Source organism: Peromyscus leucopus, chromosome 19 (assembly GCF_004664715.2).
Source record: "Peromyscus leucopus breed LL Stock chromosome 19, UCI_PerLeu_2.1, whole genome shotgun sequence".
Lineage (NCBI taxonomy): Eukaryota > Metazoa > Chordata > Mammalia > Rodentia > Cricetidae > Peromyscus > Peromyscus leucopus.
In genome coordinates this window covers 10074211-10097605 of record NC_051079.1, presented here as the reverse complement: position 1 = coordinate 10097605, position 23395 = coordinate 10074211, and the positions used below count along the sequence as shown (strand labels likewise).

The 23395-nt window shown below is 40.1% G+C and overlaps 1 protein-coding gene across 1 annotated transcript in view; it reads left to right on the top strand.

The window, feature by feature from the left end:
* Positions 1–421: 421 nt before the first annotated feature.
* Positions 422–23395, top strand: part of LOC114704983 (desmocollin-3-like) — a 40439-nt gene continuing 17465 nt past the window's right edge. The window contains 10 exon segments of the mRNA XM_028886539.2: positions 422–636; positions 11653–11737; positions 13539–13568; positions 13571–13657; positions 13660–13736; positions 14657–14776; positions 15884–16039; positions 17221–17365; positions 19740–19906; positions 23044–23178. Of these exon segments, the coding sequence (XP_028742372.1) occupies positions 568–636; positions 11653–11737; positions 13539–13568; positions 13571–13657; positions 13660–13736; positions 14657–14776; positions 15884–16039; positions 17221–17365; positions 19740–19906; positions 23044–23178 (1071 nt within the window). The 5' untranslated portion in view covers positions 422–567.

The following is a 23395-nucleotide window of genomic DNA, read 5'->3' as shown; positions in this document are numbered from 1 at the left end:
TTTATCATGTTAATGAGGTTTGGAGAGACTGCCTGGGTTCTGTTTCAACGTGTGAAGAGGTTGCCTAGATTTTGCGCACAGCGGCCTGGATGGGAGGATCCCATGATCCAAATCAGGTGTGTGTTCCTGGCACCCAGAAGACAGTCAGAGCAGGCGGCTCCGGGGTTGGTAGTGGGGATGCTCAGCGCAGTGTCAGCGAAGGGAACGCGGGGAGGGATGGGCGGCAACCCCTCGGGGCAGGTGAGGGGCGTGGGAGAGCGGGCAGAGGGTGGACCCGGGACCGCTTTCTCGGGGAGTGAGCTCCCTGGCGGCCGCTGGGAGCGCAGGGCAGGCTCGGGCAGCTCCAAGGCGGCCCCGGAGGTGATAAAACTTGAGAAATAACTAGGAGGGGCCACCTAGCGTCTCCATGGTCCAATCCAGTTTCAGACGAGAACACGCTCCTGGGCAAAGAAGCCTGAGCGAGGCCAGAACGACTTCTAGACAAGCTGGTGCGAAAACCCTCCCGCGCCCTGGCTCTCAGAGTCCCTGCTAGGCGCCCGCCTGTGTCCTCCCGAGGTGCACCTAGCAATGGCTGTCGCTGGGCTTCGGAGCCCCCGGTGGGGAGCTTTCTGCACACAGCTGCTGCTGACCCTCTGGGTAAGTTACCCCGGGTACAATCGGATGGGGTCCCAGATGCGGAAGGGAAAAGGATGGATCCGCTGTGGTCGCCGCAGGGGCGCAATAGGCAACAAGTGATGGGTTGGGTGTCGCCGGCGATCATTTCTTGTCTGGTTCAAGTTTGGTCTGGAGAGGTGACAGGAGAAAAGTTATCACAGGACCTCTCAAGATTCAGTTTTTTGTCCTGGGCCGCCATAGGCGATGTCTGACTTAGGACTCGTCCTCTGGCTTCTCTGTGCTGGTGTCTTCGTCCTGGGTGGGCAGTGGGTGCTATTTGCTCCCTGCTGGCAGTTCCTAAATTGGGGTGGTGATTGGAACTAGGGAGCCTTGAGTGGAAAGGGAGGAGGACAGTTGGGGGTTGTGTTATTTAGGATCCTTGACCTAGCAAAAGGCAGATGTGGTAGGACTCCAGGAATTTCTTGCCCCAGATATTTATTGAGTCTCACCTTAGTGTAGGGCCAAAGTTGTGTCCCTGGATGTTATCTTGGGGTTGCCTCTGAGAAGCTGCGGTTCTCAGCTATCCATTTCCGAAAAGATTGCTCAAAAGGCACGCCCGAGCTGCCAGCCCCATGGCTGCTTGTGCACCCGTGCTCTGTGTGCCAGAGGTGTGGGAAGGCTGCTGAAGGGTTGCATTGGACTTCCATGGGGTCACAGTCGGACTGGGGTGGCAGGACAGATAGGCTGAGGTCAGGATTCGATTGGTGTCTGGAGAGGCACTGTTTCTGTGCGGAGCTTATCTTGGGATCTCCTGTGTTCCCAAATCCCAGGGTTGAGCTCGTGTTCTGCCTGGAAAAGAGGTTAATGACTGTTTTCTGAGAACCAGGAAGACTTGAAAGGAAAAATTAAGAATTCTGACCGCATGGTAGCCTGTAAAGCTTCAGGCCTGCCCAAGGCTAGTCCAAGATGTGACCACTTTGAGGTTCTAAAGACAGGAAAGAGGTTCACGGGGCCAGAGGAGCCCATCTGACTAGGGAGCTGGTCCACTGTGTTATGTGGACCTTGTTTATTTGTTTGCTTTTTTCTTGTAGCTCAGGCTGACCTTGAGCTATCTATGTAGTGAAGGATAGCCTTTACCTCCTGATCCTTTTGCCTCCACCTTCTCTGTGCCGGTTTTACAGATGTATATCACCTTATCTGGTTCTTGACTAGTCCTGGTTCCAAGTTGTTGGCAGGTAGGCCCAAGTTTCATCCCCTCTTTAAATCAGGGAGTTACAGACATCCAACTGGTATTCGTGATCTGAAATACACGAGGAAGCCGAAAAATTGCAATTAAGCCGGCCAGTTGGCGCTGGAACAGTAAGAATTGGGGTTGGAAGTGACTGTAAATGAGGTCCCCTTGAATGCTGTGCTCTCCCAGAATAGATGTGTTCAGACGAATTTCCAACATTTTTGCTTAAAAACATGACTTTGGCGAATTTTCTTTTCTTTCTTTCTTTTTCTTTTTCTTTTTCTTTTTTTTTTTTTGGTTTTTGCTAGAATCTTCAAACAAGTTCTCAAGGCGTTTGACATTTTCACCAAGAGAGGAATTAGGAAATAAGGAGAAGAGACTTCAAGTGTTTCGTTCTGAGGATTAAGGGTACTAGCTGGAGGGGAGGGCACAGAAGATAAAGCTCTATAAGACAGGGAACTGTTGATCAGGGTCCTGGTGGGGCGAGGCCAGAGGTGCATGCAGTTCTAAACAGGTGAATAACCTCTTCGCTATGGCATGTTCCTTCAGGGTTGTTTAAAAAGGAGTTGCACAGCATTTAGGTTAAACAGCGGACTCAGAGATTGGAGTATGTATACAGATTGGGAGTTTCTCTCATCAGTAGTCCCTAGTTTATAAATAAATGTGTTAAATTTCATGACTGCATGCTTTCTTCCCCCCAAGAGCCTTTGAGCATACCATTAATGGAGCCATTTTAGAAACACCATTAATTATGTGGAGATTAATCATGGAACTGTAAAAACAGTGACCTTTTTGAGGAGGGCTTTTCAAAGCAAGTCTTTAGTACATGTCAAAGACTCCTAACATGGTCAACACCTCACCTCCCCAGCTATGGGCAGGTGGAGGAATCTTTGCGATTGCATGTTTCTGCATCTTGTTCCCACCGTCACTCTGAACAGCCATAGACTTATAGCTGAGGAGAGGAGACAAATGAGAAAAATAAAATAAGAGAAAAACAACCTCCTCGCTATTAATGAAAGCTCTTAAGCATTATTTTTAGTGTTTTCCCCTTTTAATGTGACAACAAATTATGGGGCGTGATGAAACTCACACTAGATCAGCCATTTTCTGCAGGTCACAGATAATGGGATCATTAACCTTCATGTTTAATGCTGTTCTCTGCACCAAATCTGTCATCAAAGCCCCATTAGCTTTTATAATTTGTAAGGGCTATGTATTTGGAGACAGTCTGCCATTTTCCTAAAGGGCTCCTCTTTCAAGACTCCCCTGCCCACTCTCTACTTTCCCTCTCTAGAGTGTATAAACACAAGTGCAATTGGTGTTGACAAACATGCCTTCCATCTTTTCAGATTGTATATTGTTAATTAACAAGGGACCTCCTTACCAGAAGACTTTTGCTCTTGAGAACATTTGACATACTTAAAATAAAATGGAATATAGAAATTCACATTGACTCTTATTAGTGAAAGAGGATTGGGGCAAAAAAAATAATTAAGGGGGGAAAGCTTTTTTTTTTTAAATCTCATTGTATGAAAGTCAGAATGTAAGTCAAGCACGGTGACCTATGCCTTTAATCACAGAACCTCATAGACAGAGTCAGGAAGATCTCTGGTCTACATAGCCTGGTCTAAATAGCAAGCTTTAAGCCTATGAGGCTTCATAGTAAGACCCTATATATACCCCAATAAAAGAAAATCAGGGTTTTAATGTTTGTTTAGACTGATGCAGTCTCTCCACTCCCAGTAAACCCAAGACCTCACACTCGGTAACTGGCTACTTTTTAAAAGAGGTTGTTGATTGTCTTATCGAGATGACTAGCTCTTGTAGCAACTTCTGACTCTGGAATAAATGTAAAGCTGTGTACATTTTTGACCCTGGTGTAGTCCCCATGCCCAGTGCCTTCCATATAAAGCATCTCTGGAGACCCGTGGTTAGTCACACTGCCCATTGAATCAGAATTCCCATCTTACATCGAGTTTGGTTAGGAGGGAATTTATTAGAATCATCAAACCACTGTGACTACGGAGTGGTAGATCTTAGCACTTATGCCGGAAGTGGTAAGGAATGAATGCTAGTGTTTCCATGTAGTAGATCTAAGTGTCCACAGGAGAAAGGAAAGGTTTAAGTTCTGGTGTCAATCACTCTGCTCGGTCAGGGTACCCTGTGTACCTCAGGCAGGGCATCCATGGCATCAGCTGCCATTCTTCTGTATCTCTGGCTACTGAACCCAGGGCTGTGCTCTCGCTGGGCACATGCTCTGCTTCTGAGCCACACCCAACCTGTTCTGTAGCTGCTTTTGCCTTTGGTGGAAAAAGGTGTACTAAGCAAGTCTCTTTTCTGTGTTGACATCATAAAACTGAACTACTCAAAATGAAACAGTTGCACATAGCTGCTTCAGCCTTTCACTATCCATTTGGTGTTAGATCTTTGCATCAGAATTTAATGGTATTTCTCTTTTGCAATCACATCACTAGACAAAAATTATAGAGTACTATAAAATAAAACAAAATTTGATACATTTTAAGGCTATTTTAACATTTTTTTTCCAAATCAGATATTTGAAGTTACTTTTGAGAGTTCTCCTTTTAAAGGGTTTCTTTAAATCCAAGTTGTCAACTAATTCATCACTTTTTTTTTAGAAATAAAGTTTCTCATATATTGTATTTTTAAATGTATTACATTTTTTTTAGGGGGGGAGAGGTCATACAATATATGTGTGGAGGTCAGAGGACATCATATGTGGAGGTCAGAGGACAACTTGTGGGGATTGGTTCTCTTCTTCTACCATATGAGTTCCAGGGGTAGAGCCTAGGCTTGCAAGTGGAGGTCAGAGAACAAAATGGAGACTTTAGTACTTCCCTTCCACCATGTATGTCCTGGAGACTGAACTCAGGCACAAATGTCCTCTTCTCCTTCACATTCAGCAGATCAGTAAGAAGTAAATAACTCAGTTATATGGAATGGACACAGAACAGAGTTCTGAGAACAGAAGTGAGTGGACTCTTCTTAGCTCACTTTCTGAGGACTGTGTGAAGTTAATAAGTAGTCTCACGTCACCATGGGCATCATGTATGGGAAATGATGAAATACATAGCAGCCAGTGAAACCCGTGGCTATGTAAAAGTTATGTCCTAAGAAGGATTGCCCTAGGAGAGGGGAAAATCTATTATTTGTGTTTTAACATGCCAATGATATGTTAATAAAGCAAAATTGTCGTCATTTCAAAATATACAGACCATTTAAATTTATTACTCAAAGATATTCCTAGCAAATTAGTTATATGGGAATGGGCTTTCTTAACTCAATGAAATATACTTAACAAAAGTTAATTGGGTCTGGAGAGATAGCTCAATGATTAAGAGCACATACCGCTCTTGCAGAGGATCCAAATTTGGTTTATAGCACCCACTTAAGGCCCCTCACAACTACCTTTAACTGCAGCTCCAAATGATCTGAGGACCTCTTCTGGCTTCCCTGGGAATTTCCACTTAGGTACACTGATGCACATGCATACACATACACACATACAACTCTCTCTCTCTCTCTCTCTCTCTCTCTCTCTCTCTCTCTCTCTCTCTCTCTCACACACACACACACACACACAAATAAATTATATAATTAATTTTAAAAAATTAAAAAAGAATGAATGATTGAATGTAGTGAAAAAATAGAGACACATAAATAATGGTGAAATGGTACATTCTCTTTAAGTTAAGAAACAAAGACATTTTGATCATCGCAGCTGTTTCTGTTATATTGGAAGCCCAAATAAACACATAAGTATATATAAAAGGAATCTGGAAGAGGTGTAGGGAGGAGTGAAAGCCTATAATTCCAGTGGACATTGTGCGAGATCAGGACCAGCTTTGTGGAAAGAAGATCAAACTACTGTAACTAACAAAAGTCAGCAAATTTCTTCCACATAAGGTCAATTTAAAATAATTTAAAAATTATTCCTATAGAAATTTAAAAATTATTCCTATAGACTGTCAACAGACAGATAGCAACGACACCAACAACAGCAATAATAATATAGATAAAAGAAGAATCCTATTCATAGTAGCATTGTCATTATGTATTTAAAAACATCCTAGCAAGCTGGGTGTGGTAGTACAAACCTGCCATCCCAGGACTCAGGAGGTAGAGGGAGAACCATCCTCAGCTACAAAGTGGATTCAAGGCTAACTGGAGCTACAAGAAACATGATCTCAGAGCAAAAACAAATAAGTAAGAACAGCCTAATAGATTCTGAAAGAACTTCATAGCAGACTCAGAATGCCTCTCCAAATGGCATAGTATAATTTACAAATAAATGAGAGCATTTGTTTACCATGCTTAAGGGCCCTGCCATGCCAAATTCTTTTTAAAATGTAAGTGAAGATTCACTGAAAGTTTATGTCTCGTGATGATAAAGTTTCTTGAGGGACTTGGAGGCCAAAAGAGCTTTCTTTAAAATGAAGTGATATAGGTCCTGGGGTTACCATCATAGACAGCAAGATTTGATATAAAGCTGAATGAGTAAAACAATAGAGCATTGGTCAAGAGATAGATGTGCATAGATAGAACCATGGAGAAAGCCCGGAAGCGTGCATATGGGGAAAGAACGTATGAGGCATATAGGGGATGTAACACCATGAGCTGAGACAGAGAGAGTCATTGTGAGGGGCTGTCAGTGGTGATCTCTGCAGCAGGAGATAAAGATAGATATCTCATGGGCAAAGGACTTAAAGTTAGAAATGGTTTTACAATTTTAGAAGAAAATATTGGATATATGCGTACGTTAGGAGTTAAGTCATATTAAACCCAACCCAGAAGGGATTATTAATACAGCTGATTAAATTGAGAAAGAAATAACAAAATTGTTTACTTTAAAATTGTAACCATGTATATCAAAAATGCCACAAATTGTGAAAATTGGAATCTTGCAAATAAGAAACCTTCAATTAAAAAAAAAATAAACTAAGCTGAGTGTAGTAGCACATGGCTTTAGTTCCAGCATTGCAGATGAGGAAGCAGGTGGATTTCTGTGAGTTTGAAGACAGCCTGGTCAATATAGTGAATTCCAGGACAGCCAGGGCTATGCAGAGAACCCAGGTAAAGATGAAAAGATGGAGAATTCAGTGCTACAGTAGAAGGTAAATGTCACATAAAGTGAAAAAAAAAGTGCTATCTCAAAAGAAATTGAAAAATGCAAATGAGACAGTTATCAGATTAATATGTTAAAAAGGAATCAAATTAATTTCAAGGTAGTATGAGAAATGCACATCTGTGTTCCGGCTCCATGAATAGTAAGACTTGGAAGACAATTTATCAATAACCAGTGAGACAGAGCATTCATAACAACACAGTGATTTGTTGTTTTTTTAACTTTCTTTTTATTTATTCTTTGTGTCTTTCCCATCATGTATCTCCATCCCATTAATTTCTCTGCCCCTTCATTTCCACCCTCGGTCCTTGCAAACTCCCCACCAAAATAAAGTAAAATTTAAGAGAAGAACAGAAAAAAAAAAGAAGAAAAAGAGAAAAAAAGAAGGAAAAATCAATCTTGTCATGGAAGCTATAGTGTGCCATAGTAAATCATGCAGTAAAACTTTTTATCTATATATCTTTACTTGCAAGTGTTCATTGCAAAGAGTCATTGGTCTGGTTCAAGGCTTCTGGTTTCTGCCACACTATTGATACTGGGCCCGCATTGGGACTCCTCTTGGTCAGTCTGCTGTTGCCCTGTGTCACAGAAATCCTGCAGCTTTGGGTCTGCAGGACCGGTCCCTTCATGTGCTCTAGCAGATGACAGTCGGGGTAGATGTTGGGGTGGGTCAATACATAACCTGGTTCTGGGCCTGGGTAGTTGCAGGGTTGGTCAGTCAGCCAGCTCTCTCTTGTCCTCACCACCTCTCCAGAGTGCAGCACAGAGATTTGTATGGCAATATATATTATATATTTTAATGCCTTGCACCTGCAAGGGATGCTCAGTTTATTATCTTAGAATGAAAAAATAAAAACAATATAAATAACCATAAATATAGAGGAATGATAAGATTATATTAAAAGTTTCAATTAATGTTAGGATATGTCAATATTAGAGTAGGACTCTTGATATTTTATGTCTATACATGCTGTTAAGTTAGCGTGAGTTAACTGCTTAAATCCTAGTGTACTTGGTGTACTAGTGTACTCTGATACCTAGTGTATCAGAGCTGAAATCCTTCCTCATGGTTATTAAAATATTTTACTGAGAATTCACATATTAACTTGTAGATCTGAAAGAGGTAGAGATGGATATATAGTCATGTTTTTGTCAATGATGTACCTTGTTTTGTTTCAAACAGACTTGCTAATGGATGTCTGAAGCAAAATTACATTCTTTGAAAGCACACAATTCAGTGACTTTCAGCAAATTTAGAGTGCACAATGATCTCCATGGTCTAACTTTGGAGCATTTCCACAGCTTTCCCAAGGAGCCTTGAGCCCATTTCTAGTTGCTTCCCCCCCCCCCCCCCCCCCCCAGTCAACCAACACTGTCCTCAATGTCCACATAGTGCCTGCTGGGACACTGCTTAGAATGAATATATGTGTATCAACACCACCTCTATTGTGTCTGTGACTAATGGGTGTAATGTTGACAGGTTTAGCCATGTTTTAGCATGGATCAATAGTCTGAATTTTTTACATAGCAGGATAGTATCCTATTGCATGCTAGATCACATTCTGTTGATCTATTCACTAGCTGGTAGATGTGTTTGCACTTCTTAGTCCTTATCAACAGGGCTGTTATGACTATACATATAGAAGTTGGTGTGGACACAGATTTTAAACAGCATATAATTGCTGGATTCTATCTTTATTTGCTGTTTAATTCTCTTAGAAACTGCAACTATGTCCATCTGTCTACGTGACCTTCCATTTCCATGGATAATACAAGAGGGTTTTAGTTTTCTGTATTTTTAGCAGCAACTTGGCATTGTCTGTCTTGTTTACGTTAGCTCACTTAGCAGGCATCTCATGGTTTAGATTTGCATTTCCCTAGTACCCCATGCTGTTGGGCATTATTCATTTTCTTAACCATCATTGAACATCTTTGAACACCCTCTATTCAAATTCTTTGCCTATTTTTTCATCATTTACCATCCATTTTTGGAGTTACAAAGTATCTTCATATACTACAAATATTTTCTTTCTTTAATTTAATTTAATTTTATTTTACAATACCATTCAGTTCTACATAACAGCCACAGATTCCCTTGTTCTCCCCCTTCCTGCCCCTCCCCTTCCCTCCAGCCCACCCCCCATTCCCACCTCCTCCAGGGCAAAGCCTCCGCCGAGGACTGAGATCGACCTGGTAGACTCTAGTCCAGGCAGGTCCAGTTCCCTCCTCCCAGAATGAGCCAAGCGTCCCTGCATAAGTCCCAGGTTTCAAACAGCTAACTCATGCAATGAGTCCAGGATCTGGTACCACTGCCTAGATGCCTCCCAAACAGATCAAGCCAATCAACTGTCTCACCTATTCAGAGGGCCTGATCCAGTTGGGGGCCCCTCAGCCTTTGGTTCATAGTTCATGTGTTCCCATTCGTTTGGCTATTTGTCCCTGTGCTTTATCCAACCTTGGTTTCAACAATTCTCACTCATATAAACCCTCCTATTTCTTGCTAATTAGACTCCCGGCGCTCCACTCGGGGCCGAGCCATGGATGTCTGCATCCAGATTCCTCAGTCCTTGGATGGGGTTTCTGGCACAACTATTAGGGTGTTTGGCCATCCCATCACCAGAGTAGGTCAGTCCCGGCTGTCTCTCGACCGTTGCCAGCAGTCTTTTGTGGGGGTATCTTTGTGGATTTCTGTGGGCCTCTCTAGCACTTTGTTTCTTTCATTTCTCGTGTGGTCTGTATGTGTACTTTCATTTGAAAATATTGTCTCCCATTCCGTGGGTTTCATTTTAACTTCTTTATCATATTGTTTGAAGCACACAGGTTTTAAATATCAAACAAGTCCTGTTTATCTGGTGTTCATGCTTTGATATTGCAGCCAAGAAATCATTGTCCAACATTGATTGTGAAATTTTCTTCTAAATCAGATGTTCTCAACCTATGAGTTGTGACCCTTCTGGGGGCTGTATATAAGATATCATACATATCATATATTTACAAAATGCTTCATAACAGAAGCAAAATTACAGTTATGAAGTAGCAACCAAATAATTTTATGGCTAGGAGTCATCACAACACGAGGAACTGTATTAAAGAGTCTCCGCATTAGGAAGGTTGAGAACCACTGTTCTAAATAGTTTTCATCCTTATCCTTGATCTCATCCACTCTGTTAATTTCTGTGCCTAGCATGACTTAGGGGCTCATTTCCACTTTTTTCATCCCAGCTGCATTTGGTAAGGAGATCTCTGACCCTGGAACTTTCCAGAGGCTACTGTACAACCAGAAGTGAGGTTTGTTTCTAGTATGTCAGCTCTATTGCATTTGCCCACACATTTATCTATGTTAACAGCACTTGGCCTTGGTTAGTGTAGCATTGAGCTGTTTCAAAACTGAATAATGCCAGTCCTCCAGCGTCACATTCTTTTTCTTGTGTGTGGGAAGGGGTCTTTTACATTCTCTTAAGGATTTTCTTTCTTTCTTTCTTCTTTCTTTTTGGTCTGTTTTTGTTTGTTTGTTTTGTGAAAATGTTTCTTGGTGTAGCCTTGGCTATACTGAAACTTGCTCTGTAGATCAGGCTGGCCTTCAACTGAGAGATCCACTTGACTCCGCCTTCTGAGTGCTGGCATTAAAGGTGTGTGCCACCACATCTGGATAATTGGCCAATTTCTTCAAAAAAGAATTTTGAGATTCAAAGGAGATTGTATTTGTAGAATATATCCTCTGGTTCATAACAATAGGTAAACTTTCCATTTATTTGGGTCTTTTACAACTTCTCTTATCATGTTTTATTGTTTTTAGGGCAGGACCTTATACTTCTTTGACAAATGTATTCCAAAGTATTTTACCCTAAATGGAACTATTTTAGGACTTTTTTTTTTTTGGCTAGTTTACAGGGGAAAAAATCCTATTTACAGTATTTATTTATTTGGGGTGTGTGTGTGTGTGTGTGTGTGTGTGTGTGTGTGTGTGTGTGCGCGCGTGCGTGCGTGCGTGCGCGCGCGCGCGCGTGCGTACATGCATACATGCACCATGGCATTGCAAAGATAAAAGGAAATGCTGGTGGGTGCCATTTCTCTCCTCCGACCATGTGGGTTCTGGGTATTGAACTCAGATGACCAGGCTTGGTGGCAGACACTTTCACTCACTGAGCTCTCTTGATGGCACAAGCAATTCACTTTGTATGTTCATCTTACTTCTTAGTCTTTTTTAATTCATTTATTTGTTTTGTCGCTAACCCCAATATGGTAAAAATCCTTGTGTACGTGTGTGTGTATATGTATGAATATGTGTATATATACATATGAATATAACATCTACGACTAGAAAGTTTTATTTCTTCCTTACCAGTCCATTTATATATTGAAATACAAAAAAATTTTGTGTGTGTAAGTGCCCTGGTTAGAAGCACTAGTATAATATCACATAGAAGTAATGGAGTAGGCATGGTTGTCTTATTTCCAATAACAGAGGAAAGTATTTAGTCATTCTCACTTAAGTATGAGCTTAGTCATCAGTTTAACATAGACGCTGTTAAATAAGTTCTTGTATGTCACTAGAATGGTGAGGCCATTGTCATAAATGTCAGGAAGAGCTTGTCAAACATTTGTTCTTCATTTACTGAGATGACCATGTAGTTTGTTTCTTATTCTCTGATGAATTAATGTGATATTTTAAATTTTCTAGGTCTTCAGTTTTGCTGGTGAAGCCTGTAAAAAGGTGACATTAAATGTCCCTTCGACACTAAAAGCAGACCAGATAATTGGAAGAGGTGAGGACTTTCTGAACAGCTGATTTGAAACAGACATGTAGTGTCCTTAGTCTGCCAGGAGCGTGGTGTGTCATCGTTGCCCTCTGAAGGAAGTCTGCATTGACTTAGAAATGGAGACAATTCACTATCATTTCAAATATACATTTTTGCCCTTATTTCTGTTGGATTTGGTGGTTAATTCTATTGCAAGTTTTCCAATACATGATTTTGTAGTCACTAATCTTTTAACAGGTTAAAATATCACACTCTTAATACTCTGGGGTCCAAGAATTGTATAAGTATAGATGAATATTAAAGAAAAACACTATAGCATTCCTTTATTTTAAACTTAGGTCTTATTTATTTATTTTGTGTTTGTGTGTTTGTGCACATGTGCTATGGTGTGTGTGTGTGTGTGTGTGTGTGTGTGTGTGTGTGTGTAGATCAGAGGACAACTTTTTGGGGTTTTTGTTTTTTTCTTCTATTCTGTGAGCATCAGGGATCAAGCTCAGGGTGTCAGGCTTGGCAGCAAACACCTTTATCCACTCACTAGGCCATCTTGACACCCATAGAACAGTGTTGTGATAAGTTTCACCCCTTTATTAAGAAGCATATCAAAGTGTACCATTCTCCTCTGAACTGCACAAAGTCAGACATTTTAAAATGGAGACCTGAGAAGCTGAATGGACTTCAGTTTCTCCCAGAAGCTAGAAAGTTTTGCCCAGGTGTTTTTTGTTTGTTTGTTTTGTTTTTTGTTTTTAATGTGGGTTTAGGTAAATTAGAGGAAACTGCTATTATTTTTGATTTTTTAAATAGAAATACTTGTCCAAGAAATATGAAAATGGCCTTTTCAACAAAGTGTTCAATTTCTGACTAACCTATCTCAGCTAATTTAATCAAATTAATATCACTTTTTCTACTGTGGGAAAGAAGAAAAGAAAGATGTAAAGATAGATAGGTTGTTCCTCTGGGAGAATAAACCAGAAGGAATTATTCAGCATATATATATAAAATATATATATAAAGATGAGAGATGTATATATACTGTTAGCTCATAGAGCATTCACTGACTTTTGGTGAAACATCTATTATTTTTGTTAAAACCACCCATGACAGATTTAGGTTAAAGCAAAGATACACATGAAGTAAAGGACTCTTAGGTGAGGTAATTGGGCATTGTCAGTTTGGTTTCTGTAAAAGCAGATGAAGAATGGATGGGAAACAGTTGTGTTTTGATTCTTAAATATTATTATCTTTTATTAGGAGGCAAAATTCCAAGATAGGGAAGGTGCCATGTGGTGTTCCCATAGAGGGCCGTGGAAAGCTGTGTCTGTGGGGTTGGATTGTACAAAAAAAGTGCTATGGGAAGAACTCAGGGACCAGTTTATCTTACTTGACAGCTTGTATGTTCCTGTTCTTTGTGCTTCTGTGTGTATCTTCTGACTACAGGCAGGTGCATCTGAAGACACCCTTAGTGTGTTGTTGAGGGAAATTTCAACTGTGTTTATTCAGGTGCACCTGAGGGTGTGTGGCTCACCTCTGTCGTGAGAGTCATGTGCACACCCCTTTAGTGGAAGACCATTTTCATAAGCCTACTAGAAGCATGATAATGTTTAAAACATCTTATTCAATAGAAACATACAGCCAAGAATCGTCATCTTTAATTAAAATGAAATTATTATTTTTAAGAATGAAAGAGGGCTATTAAGGCATTCTACAAATGCAAAGTGCTTGGTTTTCATGATCACGTACATTATTTTAACATATGCGTTTCCTTTATGCATGTATCTCCACCTTACAACTGGAAAATTTTTGCGGGCAGTTAATGTGAAAGAGTGTCTCAGCTCTGCTGATGCATCAGGCCAAGTGATCCTGATTTCAGAGTTCTAGATGATGGATCAGTTTATCCAGCCAGAGCTCTTGTGTTGTCTGGTGAGAAAAGATCTTTACCATTCAGCTTTCTGACTCAAAGACACAGACACAGAAAGAGATCCAAGTAATCCTGGAGCACCAGAAGAAGGTATGCAAGTGCACTGGACATTCTCAAGCATGGGACTTTTTTCAGTAAAATTCCTTAAAAATGGCAAAGAGGACCAATGGAGCAATAGTGTCTTTGCTCTCCCCTGCTGTCCCCTCCCCTGCCACTGCTCCCTCCTCATTTCTTTTCCCTTCCCCCTCTCCTGTCCTGTTTTGTTCCTATTATTTTTCTTCCCTTCTTCCTCCATTCTCTTCCTTTGTCTTTTGTTTCTAACTCTTTCTCAACACCAGTTAAATGCTGGCTTTGGGTTTTCTGGTGTTAACTGTTATAATATCCCTCTTCTGTGAAGCTTTTGTCTAGCTCTGATTTCTACCTACTGTCAGTTGTGTTCTGGGATCAATCTGGGACCTCTTTCATCACAGCCTTTAGGATTCCTTATTAGTGCCCACACTTACTCATGAGAAACAGCCTTGTGAATGTAGTCACAAAATGATGTAAGATTTCAATTGACCTGTACCTAATCTATGCTAATGAATGAGTGGTAAGGCTAATTAAATGACTGCTTAGCACTTTACTGAATATTTAATAAAATTATTAGTTGTTAATAATGACCATGAAACTAAGTGTCTCCTTTTGCTACATGAAATAAAATTATTATTTCTAAAGCATCTGGTGGAACATTTTGCAGTTATAGAAATGTTGTAGAATGTTCTCTAATCTCTAGTGTCTGGTACAGTAACCCGATATTAATGGCTGCTGGGTGCTTAACATTCAACTAGTGCCACAAAAGGGTAGAGTTCCCCATTTAAATTAATTAACACCAACCATCCCATGCCTAGTGGTGGCCAGTGGCTATCATCTTGGACAACACATGTAGATGGAGCAGTGAGGGACATGCATTTCCTTTCCGTGGTTTGTCTGGCTGTGATGCTTCTGATACTTATTTTCTCCTGTAAATGCAGGTCCTGAAGAAAAGACACACGAAGGATACTGTCCTCAGGAGAGCCAAGAGACGATGGGCACCCATTCCTTGTTCTATGCAAGAGAATTCCCTGGGTCCCTTCCCACTGTTTCTTCAACAGGTAGGTAGTCTTTCTTTCTGATTGTGGTCCTGCTGAGTGGAAAGTCTGTTTGATTCTGATTTAGCAAATAGCTACACATTAAAAATATGCAGATATGACCAAAGTTGTCCATGAAATACAATACAATTGAATAAAATAAGAAAATGACTGATGTACTAATGGTGTAAGACAACCTATACAGCCTTTGTGTGCCTTTAATCATTTACTCATTTCTTTAGGAGTTGGTTGGGTATCAATATGTATTATATGGTATTTTAGACATTGCTATATGCATTGGAGACAGAAAGAAATTGAGTACTGGTCCACAGCATAGCTAATTTTACTGAAATTTCAGAAAGCACCAGCTTAGGCAAAAGAGATGCTTGTTCCTTTCCTGTGAAAGTGTTCTCCAGTGAAGCAGTTTTAGAGTATGAAGACAGTACCAAGAGCAATAGGCTCCTGTTTCCTTTTCTTCTTGGAAGGGGTAAAAGCGAGATGAGGTCTCAATGTGTAGTTCAGGGCGGCCTCAATCTTATAATCCTCCTGCCTCAGTCCCACATATGTTGGGACACAGACTTAGCTTGGTCACCTTTGCGTGGTCAAAATGGCTTATCCTTGTGTTCGAAAGTGAGACTGCATTCTTCACCTTCTAGACCTCAAATCTTCACAGATATTTATTATTTTGTTTACACATCTATTATGTCATAATTATTTATATTAGTACATTTTATTATTATATTATATTTTATTGTTCATATTAGTTTTGTGTATCTCATTGACTTGCCTTCATGTAGCCATACCTAACTGCAATTTAGATGGAGTTTATTCCCAGCATCTTTGGGCTCAGCTGTAAAGAAAATAGTAGGGCAAGGGTCTGCAAAACGGCTCAATGTTAAAGGTGTTTGCCACCAAGCCTGACACCTGAGTGTTATCGCTGGGACCCACATGGTGAAAGGAGAGACCTCATTCCCGCATGTTATCCTCTGATTTCCTACATGTACCATGGCCTTACCCTTACCAACTATAAGTTATACTGTTCTTTTCTACTGAAATGTTGTCTATATATTTCTCACAAATTAGCATTTAAATTCAATTCTAAGTGCTTACCTCTCTGTATTTTCCTTTCAGGTTCAGTCTGATGCAGCTCAGAACTATACCATCTTATACTCAATAAGTGGGCGTGGAGTCGACCAAGAACCACTGAATTTGTTTTTCATAGAGAGAGACACTGGGAATCTGTATTGTACTCGGCCTGTGGACCGTGAGGAATATGATGTTTTTGATGTAGGTGCTTTATTGATAAATAAGGCTCTATATTAACGAACTGTCTGTCTTCTGATGCTCACCTGCTCTTTTCTTCTTGCATTCTTAGAGACTGTTGGCAAGTCAAAGGACAATAGCGTGCACTGTATGCTGGAATGCTTGCTCAATCCTTTATCTCAGCTTTGGTTAGGCAATCCTGAAATGAAGCAAAGAGGTTTAATTGTATTTGAACATAAAACTCAGTACAGTTGTACAAGTTTGGTTTAGCTTGTCAGACATCATCTCTGGTTGCTAGAACATTTTCAGTTCTCTAGACAGATTCACAGCTGGTCTTCCTCCACTGTTCTGGCTTTCTTTTCATGCCTTTCTTCCACACGTGTTACTCTCTGATCGTGTCTGATAACAAGATAAAGGAAGAAAAGTGGGAAACAAAGTCTAACTAAAGGCTAGTAGCTCAGCTTTCTGATATGGATAGATGTACTTTCAGTGGGGGACTGACTTAGACAGTTTCCATTATAGAGCAGAATGTGCTCTGCTGTCATGAACCAAGTTCAACAAGAAGGCTGCTCCACTGGGAAGAAGGAGTCTGTTTCTAGAAGACAAAAGAGGTTCTGAGGAACCAATCTGACTGATGTCCTCCTGTGGCATTCTTTGCCTTGGGCTATAAAACGTTCTTGATATAATTACACACTGAGCAGAACTACATTCAGAACTACATTCTGTCTAATGTTACATTTCTTTTGATTAATGAGCAATGAGGGAATTAGTAAATGTGTTTTGTATTAGGAACTATTTAAAGATATGCAATAAGAGTCCAGAAATGACTAGATGGGGGGGGATTTGCTTTATAGATTATGTAGAAGAAACTTTTCCAGTGGCCATTAGTTGACCATTCTCCCAATGAAACTTACTGATGACAGAGAGACTAAAGACTGTAACCTGAGTTACAAGTACACCCAACCCCTCAGAATAATGCACATGGAACTTCATCTCCAACTTCTCTACATTCTGACCTGTTCTTTATCTCAAGTGGAGTTGTTTCCTCCCTATACTGAAAACCCATTGCTTTGATTAACTCAGTGTGGAACATCGATGATGTAGCTTACTGCTGGAAGGACTCACAGGGAAGGGTACAGGGCGTCTTCTCTCCCCTGTGCTGTGAGGTTGACTGGCTGCTGACATTGCCTTACTCTCTTCCACAGTTGATCGCCTACGCATCCACTGCAGATGGCTATTCAGCCGATTTACCTCTCCCACTGCCCATCAAAGTAGAGGATGAAAATGACAATTACCCTCTTTTTACGGAAGCGATTTATAATTTTGAAGTTCCAGAAAGCAGTAGACTTGGTAAGGCTGTTTCTATGTCAAACATGTTTGTGTATATCCTTGAGACAGTGGGATATTTATTTTTTGTTTTTGTTTTTGCATTGTGTGTGTGCATGCATGCATGCATTCATGTGTGTGTGCGCGCACGTGGGCACAGATATGTGTGTGTGTGCACACACGTGTGCGCACGCGTGCTTATGCGCGGAAACTAGAGTACAATCTTCCCTGTCATATTCAAGTAACAATTGCCTTCTTTTTTGAGACAGTGATTTTCTCAGTGGCCTGGAGTTTGTCAAGTAGGCTAGGCTGGCCGGCCATTGAGCTCTGGAAATCCACCTGTCTCTGACTCTCCTGCCCTGGGATTCTGAGTACACCATCATTACCAGCTTCTTTTTAAGTGTAGATTCCGGGGATCAAACTCAGGTCCTTGTGCTCACAAGACAAACACTTTTTCAGTGGACCTTTCTCCCCATTGGGGTTTTTATATTCATGGTCAGTTGATCATCAGATAACGCTGATCTGGGATCTACTTATCAGAAAACATTAGTCAAATCCCATCAATTCCAATCAACATGGGTCTTACTATGTACTACAGGAATTTCTGCCATGGTCAGTGTGGCAGTAATTATCAATCATGGGATGCAGCCATTAGTCAGGCTTTGTATGATGTTTGTAATATGCATCTTACTTTGTCTTCTTGTTATGTGGTTTTATCATATCCCCTTTCCAAGAGGAGACACAGGGTAGAATGAACAGTCAAAACAAATATAGTATAGATATTTCAGTGGGACTGTGGAAAAGTATCAAATGATAGAGACTGAGGATACAGTTTTTAAGTTCTTTTTAAATGTCTGTTTTCTTGAATTACTTTACTACATATAACTTAGAGTAAACACTAAATAATTTGAGGGACACTTCAATCACACAGGTTCTACCCTAAGCAATCTCTTTCTATGTGGGAAACAAGTTGTCTTATTTCTGTGGCATTTGTCATGTTTCATTTCTGAGGCTTGCATTATGAAATGTGTACACCAGCATACAGTGAGACCTGGAATTAAAGATGGTAGTATTTTTTCTTCTAAGATTTCTGGTCATTGCTTATGTCCTTACTGTATTATATCTGCATTTCTTATCCTTATTTTACTGTGACAATTTGATTGTCCAGTGTTAACATCCTCTTTGCACACATGTGAAATTAAATTAAGATGGACAGTTTAGAGTTTAGGAAACACAGTTTCTCATACATGTTGTATTTTTAAGTCACTGGGAAGAGGCATGGCAGTCTTTGAGTTCTTTCATCTGTAAACACACACACACACACACACACACACACACACACACATCATGTCAGAGGAACATGAGATGTATATATAAAAATATTTCTCAGCTTCATGATTCTATGGCCCCATTGCATGTTTCTGGTTCTAAGAGTGGTTCTAGGTTTCAGTTTTCCCTGGAGATCAAGGACAAACACTTCAGCTTTCATTAACCTGGGTTAGTTGAAGCCATTACATTCAGACTTGACCTGTCAATGTTGTGAAGCTCTTGAAGATAAATCAAATAAGAAGTCAAATCAGAGCAGACAGCAAGAAAGAGACAGAGAGAAATGTCTTCACATGAGAGGAGATCAAAGGGTGGACTAAAACAGATCTCCATGAGAGCTTAGGATATGGCTTAGCAGGTAAAGGAGCCTGCCACCAAGCCTAACGGCCTGAGTTGATTCCTGGGATCCATAAGATAGAAGCGAACTGATTCCTGCAAATTCTTCTCTAGCCTTTACATATGTGCTTTGGCATATCCCCCAATAAATTAATAAATTAAATTAAAAATCAATTTGATCACTTATATAACTATACTAACCTAAGTCTTAGTTTAGCTATTACTTAAGTCTGATAAAAAAAATAGACTGAATTACTTTAGGAGACATGGTTTATATATACCTCTAGTTGGCTTTTTATTGTAATATGTTGGAATTCATATTGATATTATTTTAGCCTTGTTGGTTTGTTTTTGAGATGGGCCTTGCTATATGGCCCAGGTTGATCTCAAATTCCTGATCCCTTCTGCTTCAGTCTCCTTAGTGTTGGTAATACAAGTATAAGCTGCTTATAACCTGCATGAATATAAATTCATGCCCTGCTCTGAATTTACTATTGACTGACATTTAGTTTTTAATAATTTACTATCAAATATTTTAATCTGTGACTCTCAATGCCAGAATGCTTAGATTCTCCATTAGAAGCCCTCTTCCTATATCCTGTTTAAAGATGTGATTCACTTGGGCAGATTCACATTTTAAATTAGGTTTCCACAGTCACTCTGACAAGTTGAAAAGTGTAGACACCAAACACATTGTGCTGTTCTGGAAGTTCAAATTTTCTTTTTAAACACATAGGTACTGTGGTGGGAGTGGTTTGTGCCACAGATAAAGATGAACCGGACACAATGCACACGCGCCTCAAGTACAGCATCTTGGAGCAGAACCCACGGTCACCTGGGCTCTTTTCTGTGCACCCTGACACGGGCGTCATCACCACCGTCTCTCACTACATGGACAGAGAGGTAGTGTGGGTTTAACTCTTTTCCCACTCACTAAACTAGCTGTTCTGTTTTGTATTTTATTTGAAGTATAAGAAAATACAAATTCCTGGAATGTTTCCTAAACATTATTTTTTAAACATTATTTCTATTTCCATATGTAAGAGAAACCTTAGGAAACAGAGATAGAGTTTGATTGTTTAAAAGGGAGGACACAATGTGTTTCTTAGGAAAACTGTTGCATATTATTTTATTTCCTTTAATGTGTGAAGCTAGGTGGCTGCAGAGTAGTAGAGGCTTCTGCAGTCATGCAGGGCAGTAAGGTTTAATCAACTCTTTTGGTGAGTATGGTTCTTATCCGGATCCCTATTCAGTTAGTTTAGCTATGTGCAGTTTTTTAATTCTTTTATTCATTTTACATACCAACCATAGACTCCCCCTCTCATCCCTCCTCCCTCTTCCCCTCCTCTCCCTGCTCCTCCAACAGGGTAAGTTCTCCCATGGGGGTACAGCCTCAACTGAATGTACCAGGCTTAGCTGTGTGCAGTTTTAAAAAGGGAAGTATTACTTGGGATAAAATTAAATTTGCTAGTAATAGCATATGGTCACATGTGTGGTAATTGTATTCAACTTTTTTTATGTGAATGTTACTTGGTGTTTAAAATTTTTACTTGATGATTAGGAAGGTATAATAAATATCCAACCTATGTAGGAGACATATGATAGAAAAATTGATTAGTTTGCTCAAGTCAAATTATTTCAAGAAGTCCTTGAATCTCTTGTTATCGTTTCTCTGTTTGGTTAACTGTTTAACTCAGTCAAGCATTATCAACCGAAGAAGATGAACCACATGTACAAAATGACTTTATTGGGACATGTCCATGATCTCCACTATAGCTAGAATAATGTACCTAGAATGATCGCTATGACAAAGACAAGTGTTATGAAACTATCAATGAAGTGTGACTCCAAAGGAAAGAGGAAGGAATGTGGGAATCTACAGAAAGGGATACAAACTAGTACAGAGGTTTTTGTTACCACCGTTTAATTTTTTGTAACTTTGGAACATTTATGTGGTAAAGCTTGGAACAACACTAACTGTTTAAGTTGCAAAATACTTGATAAAAAGCAACTTAAGGAAGGAGGGGTTTAGTCCAAGGGTGTCGTCTGTCAGGGCAGGGAGTCACGGTGGTAGGACCTTGAGGCAGCTGGTCACAATCGCACTTGCAGTGGGAGTAGAGAGAGGAATTCTTGCTGCGCAGCTGCTTTCTCCTGTGCAGTCCAGGGCCCAGTCTGTGGAGCTGTGCTGCCCACATTCACGTGTCTTCCCATCTCAGCTCACCTAAGTGAGTAGCTCCCTCGTGAGCAGACATACCTGCATGTTTGTTTCCATGGTGATTCTAAATTCCATCAGGCTGATGATGGAGATTAGTCATCACAGCAACAAATGAGAAAGTTGTAAGATACACTATGGATACTTTTATGCATTTCTAGTATGTGAAAATGGGTATGTTAATTAATTGAAAATGGCTTTCCCCCATCTTACAGATTAAAACTGATGAGGCTACGCAGTATAAAATAATTAAAGATTATAAGACTTGGTTATTACACTTTTTAAGGTTCCCAACCTGATCTATTCTCAGGCTTCAAACAAAAATATAATGGGACTCTGTGTGAACAGACATTTTGTGCAGAGCGACACAAGGGGTGAAGACAAGAATGAACAAAAGAGATTACAAATCATGAAAGTTAGATGAAAAGCACAGGTTACCAGTGTCTTGAAGACTACTGGAGGAGTGCCTCGCGGTGAGAAGGCTGACTTCTAGTAAGAAAGGGAGAGCACATAAACAGAAGGCTGGAGGACGAGAAGAAGACTCTAGAAATAAAAAGCCAGGAGAAGGGGTGGTTGGAGACAAGTAAAACCGAAGAAAATGCAGCAATAATGACTGTGCATCTCCAATAAATCTCTTCGTGTCCTGGTCCCTACTCCATGCCCAGAGGTCATCTGTGACCTTCCAATGGCCTTCTAGTCTCTGTGCTTGCCACATATTAAAGCCTTTACCTTGAATTTGTGGTTCTCCTCTTGCTTTTTTGTCAGTTCCTTCTTCATACATACTCTTTGCTTAGTTGTCTTCTTTTCCCTGTGCTTGAGGAGGCTGTCACTCATCATGGCTCAGCTCCTCTCATCAAAACCTGAAGGATGCCTTCCCACCACCACCTCCTGCCATGAGGGGTGGATCACACAGTTAGGAGTTCTGGGTTCTTGTTTACTAGATCTCATTAGGCAGGTAAAATCCTGCACGTACAAAATAAATAAATAAATATACAAACAAACAAACCCCATCATGTTCACAGCTCTCCTTATCCTCCTCTGCAATGTTGCCACCCTTAGAGAGCCATCTTATTCTGGACTTCCCATGGTGGCTGGTGGTGACCTTGTCTATCTACCTGTATAACCTGGTCTACCATATCATACTCAAGCACCTCTTTATCTCTTAAGTGAATAATTGATTATCAAATCTCACTCTACTCTAACTCCCAAATGCATTTTAACTCCTTTTCTCTTTGCTTTTGTTTCTACTGCCTCAGGTTTGGACCACCTGTCTAGTGTAGGGGTTCCCTACCTGTTCACAGTATGACACTAGATTAAGTTACTCTAGACCGGTGGTTTTCAACCTTCCTGATGCTGCAGCCATTAATACTGTTCATGTTGTGATGACCCCCAACCATAAAATTATTTTCACTGCTACTTCATAACTATAATCTTGCTACTATTACAAATTATAATGTAAATATCTTTGTTTTCTGATAGTCTTAAGTGGTCCCTGAGAAAGGGTCATTTGACCCAAAAGGGTTGCGACCCACAGGTTGAGAATTACTGCTCTAGACAATGCTTGCATTTCCTCAAGAGTATTATAAAACTCAAATGTCATTACTCTGCACTCCATCTCTGACTTTCCTGTTTTCTGTTAGAAAATGTTTAAATTCTTAGTATGTCTTTTTGTAAAGTACTACTTCTTTGGAATTACCTTTCTCTACCAAAGTTTAAGAATATATCCAAATGTAGAAATAAAATAAAAACAAGGAAAAGAATGTGCAACACGGGTTTTATTTATGAATCTAAATAATCTGAGTTAATTAAATAATTGTTTTACTTTCAGGTTGTAGACAAATACACATTGATAATGAAAGTCCAAGACATGAATGGCCAATTTTTTGGACTAATCAGTACCTCAACTTGTATCATAACAGTGCAAGATTCCAATGACAACGCACCCACATTCAGACAAAATGCTGTAAGTTTAGAACATACAAATCTATATTTGTTCTATTTCTCTTTACTAATCCGGGCTTATAATGTTTTTGACATGCTTTGAGGCACGTGTTCACTTATGAATATAACTGCAGTTCAAATATATAGTGTACACATCTACACATGGCCTGTTTCCTGATTTAGTGTTTCTGATAGCTGCCTCTTGTTGAAGGGCAATAACATCAGTCTATATTTGTAGG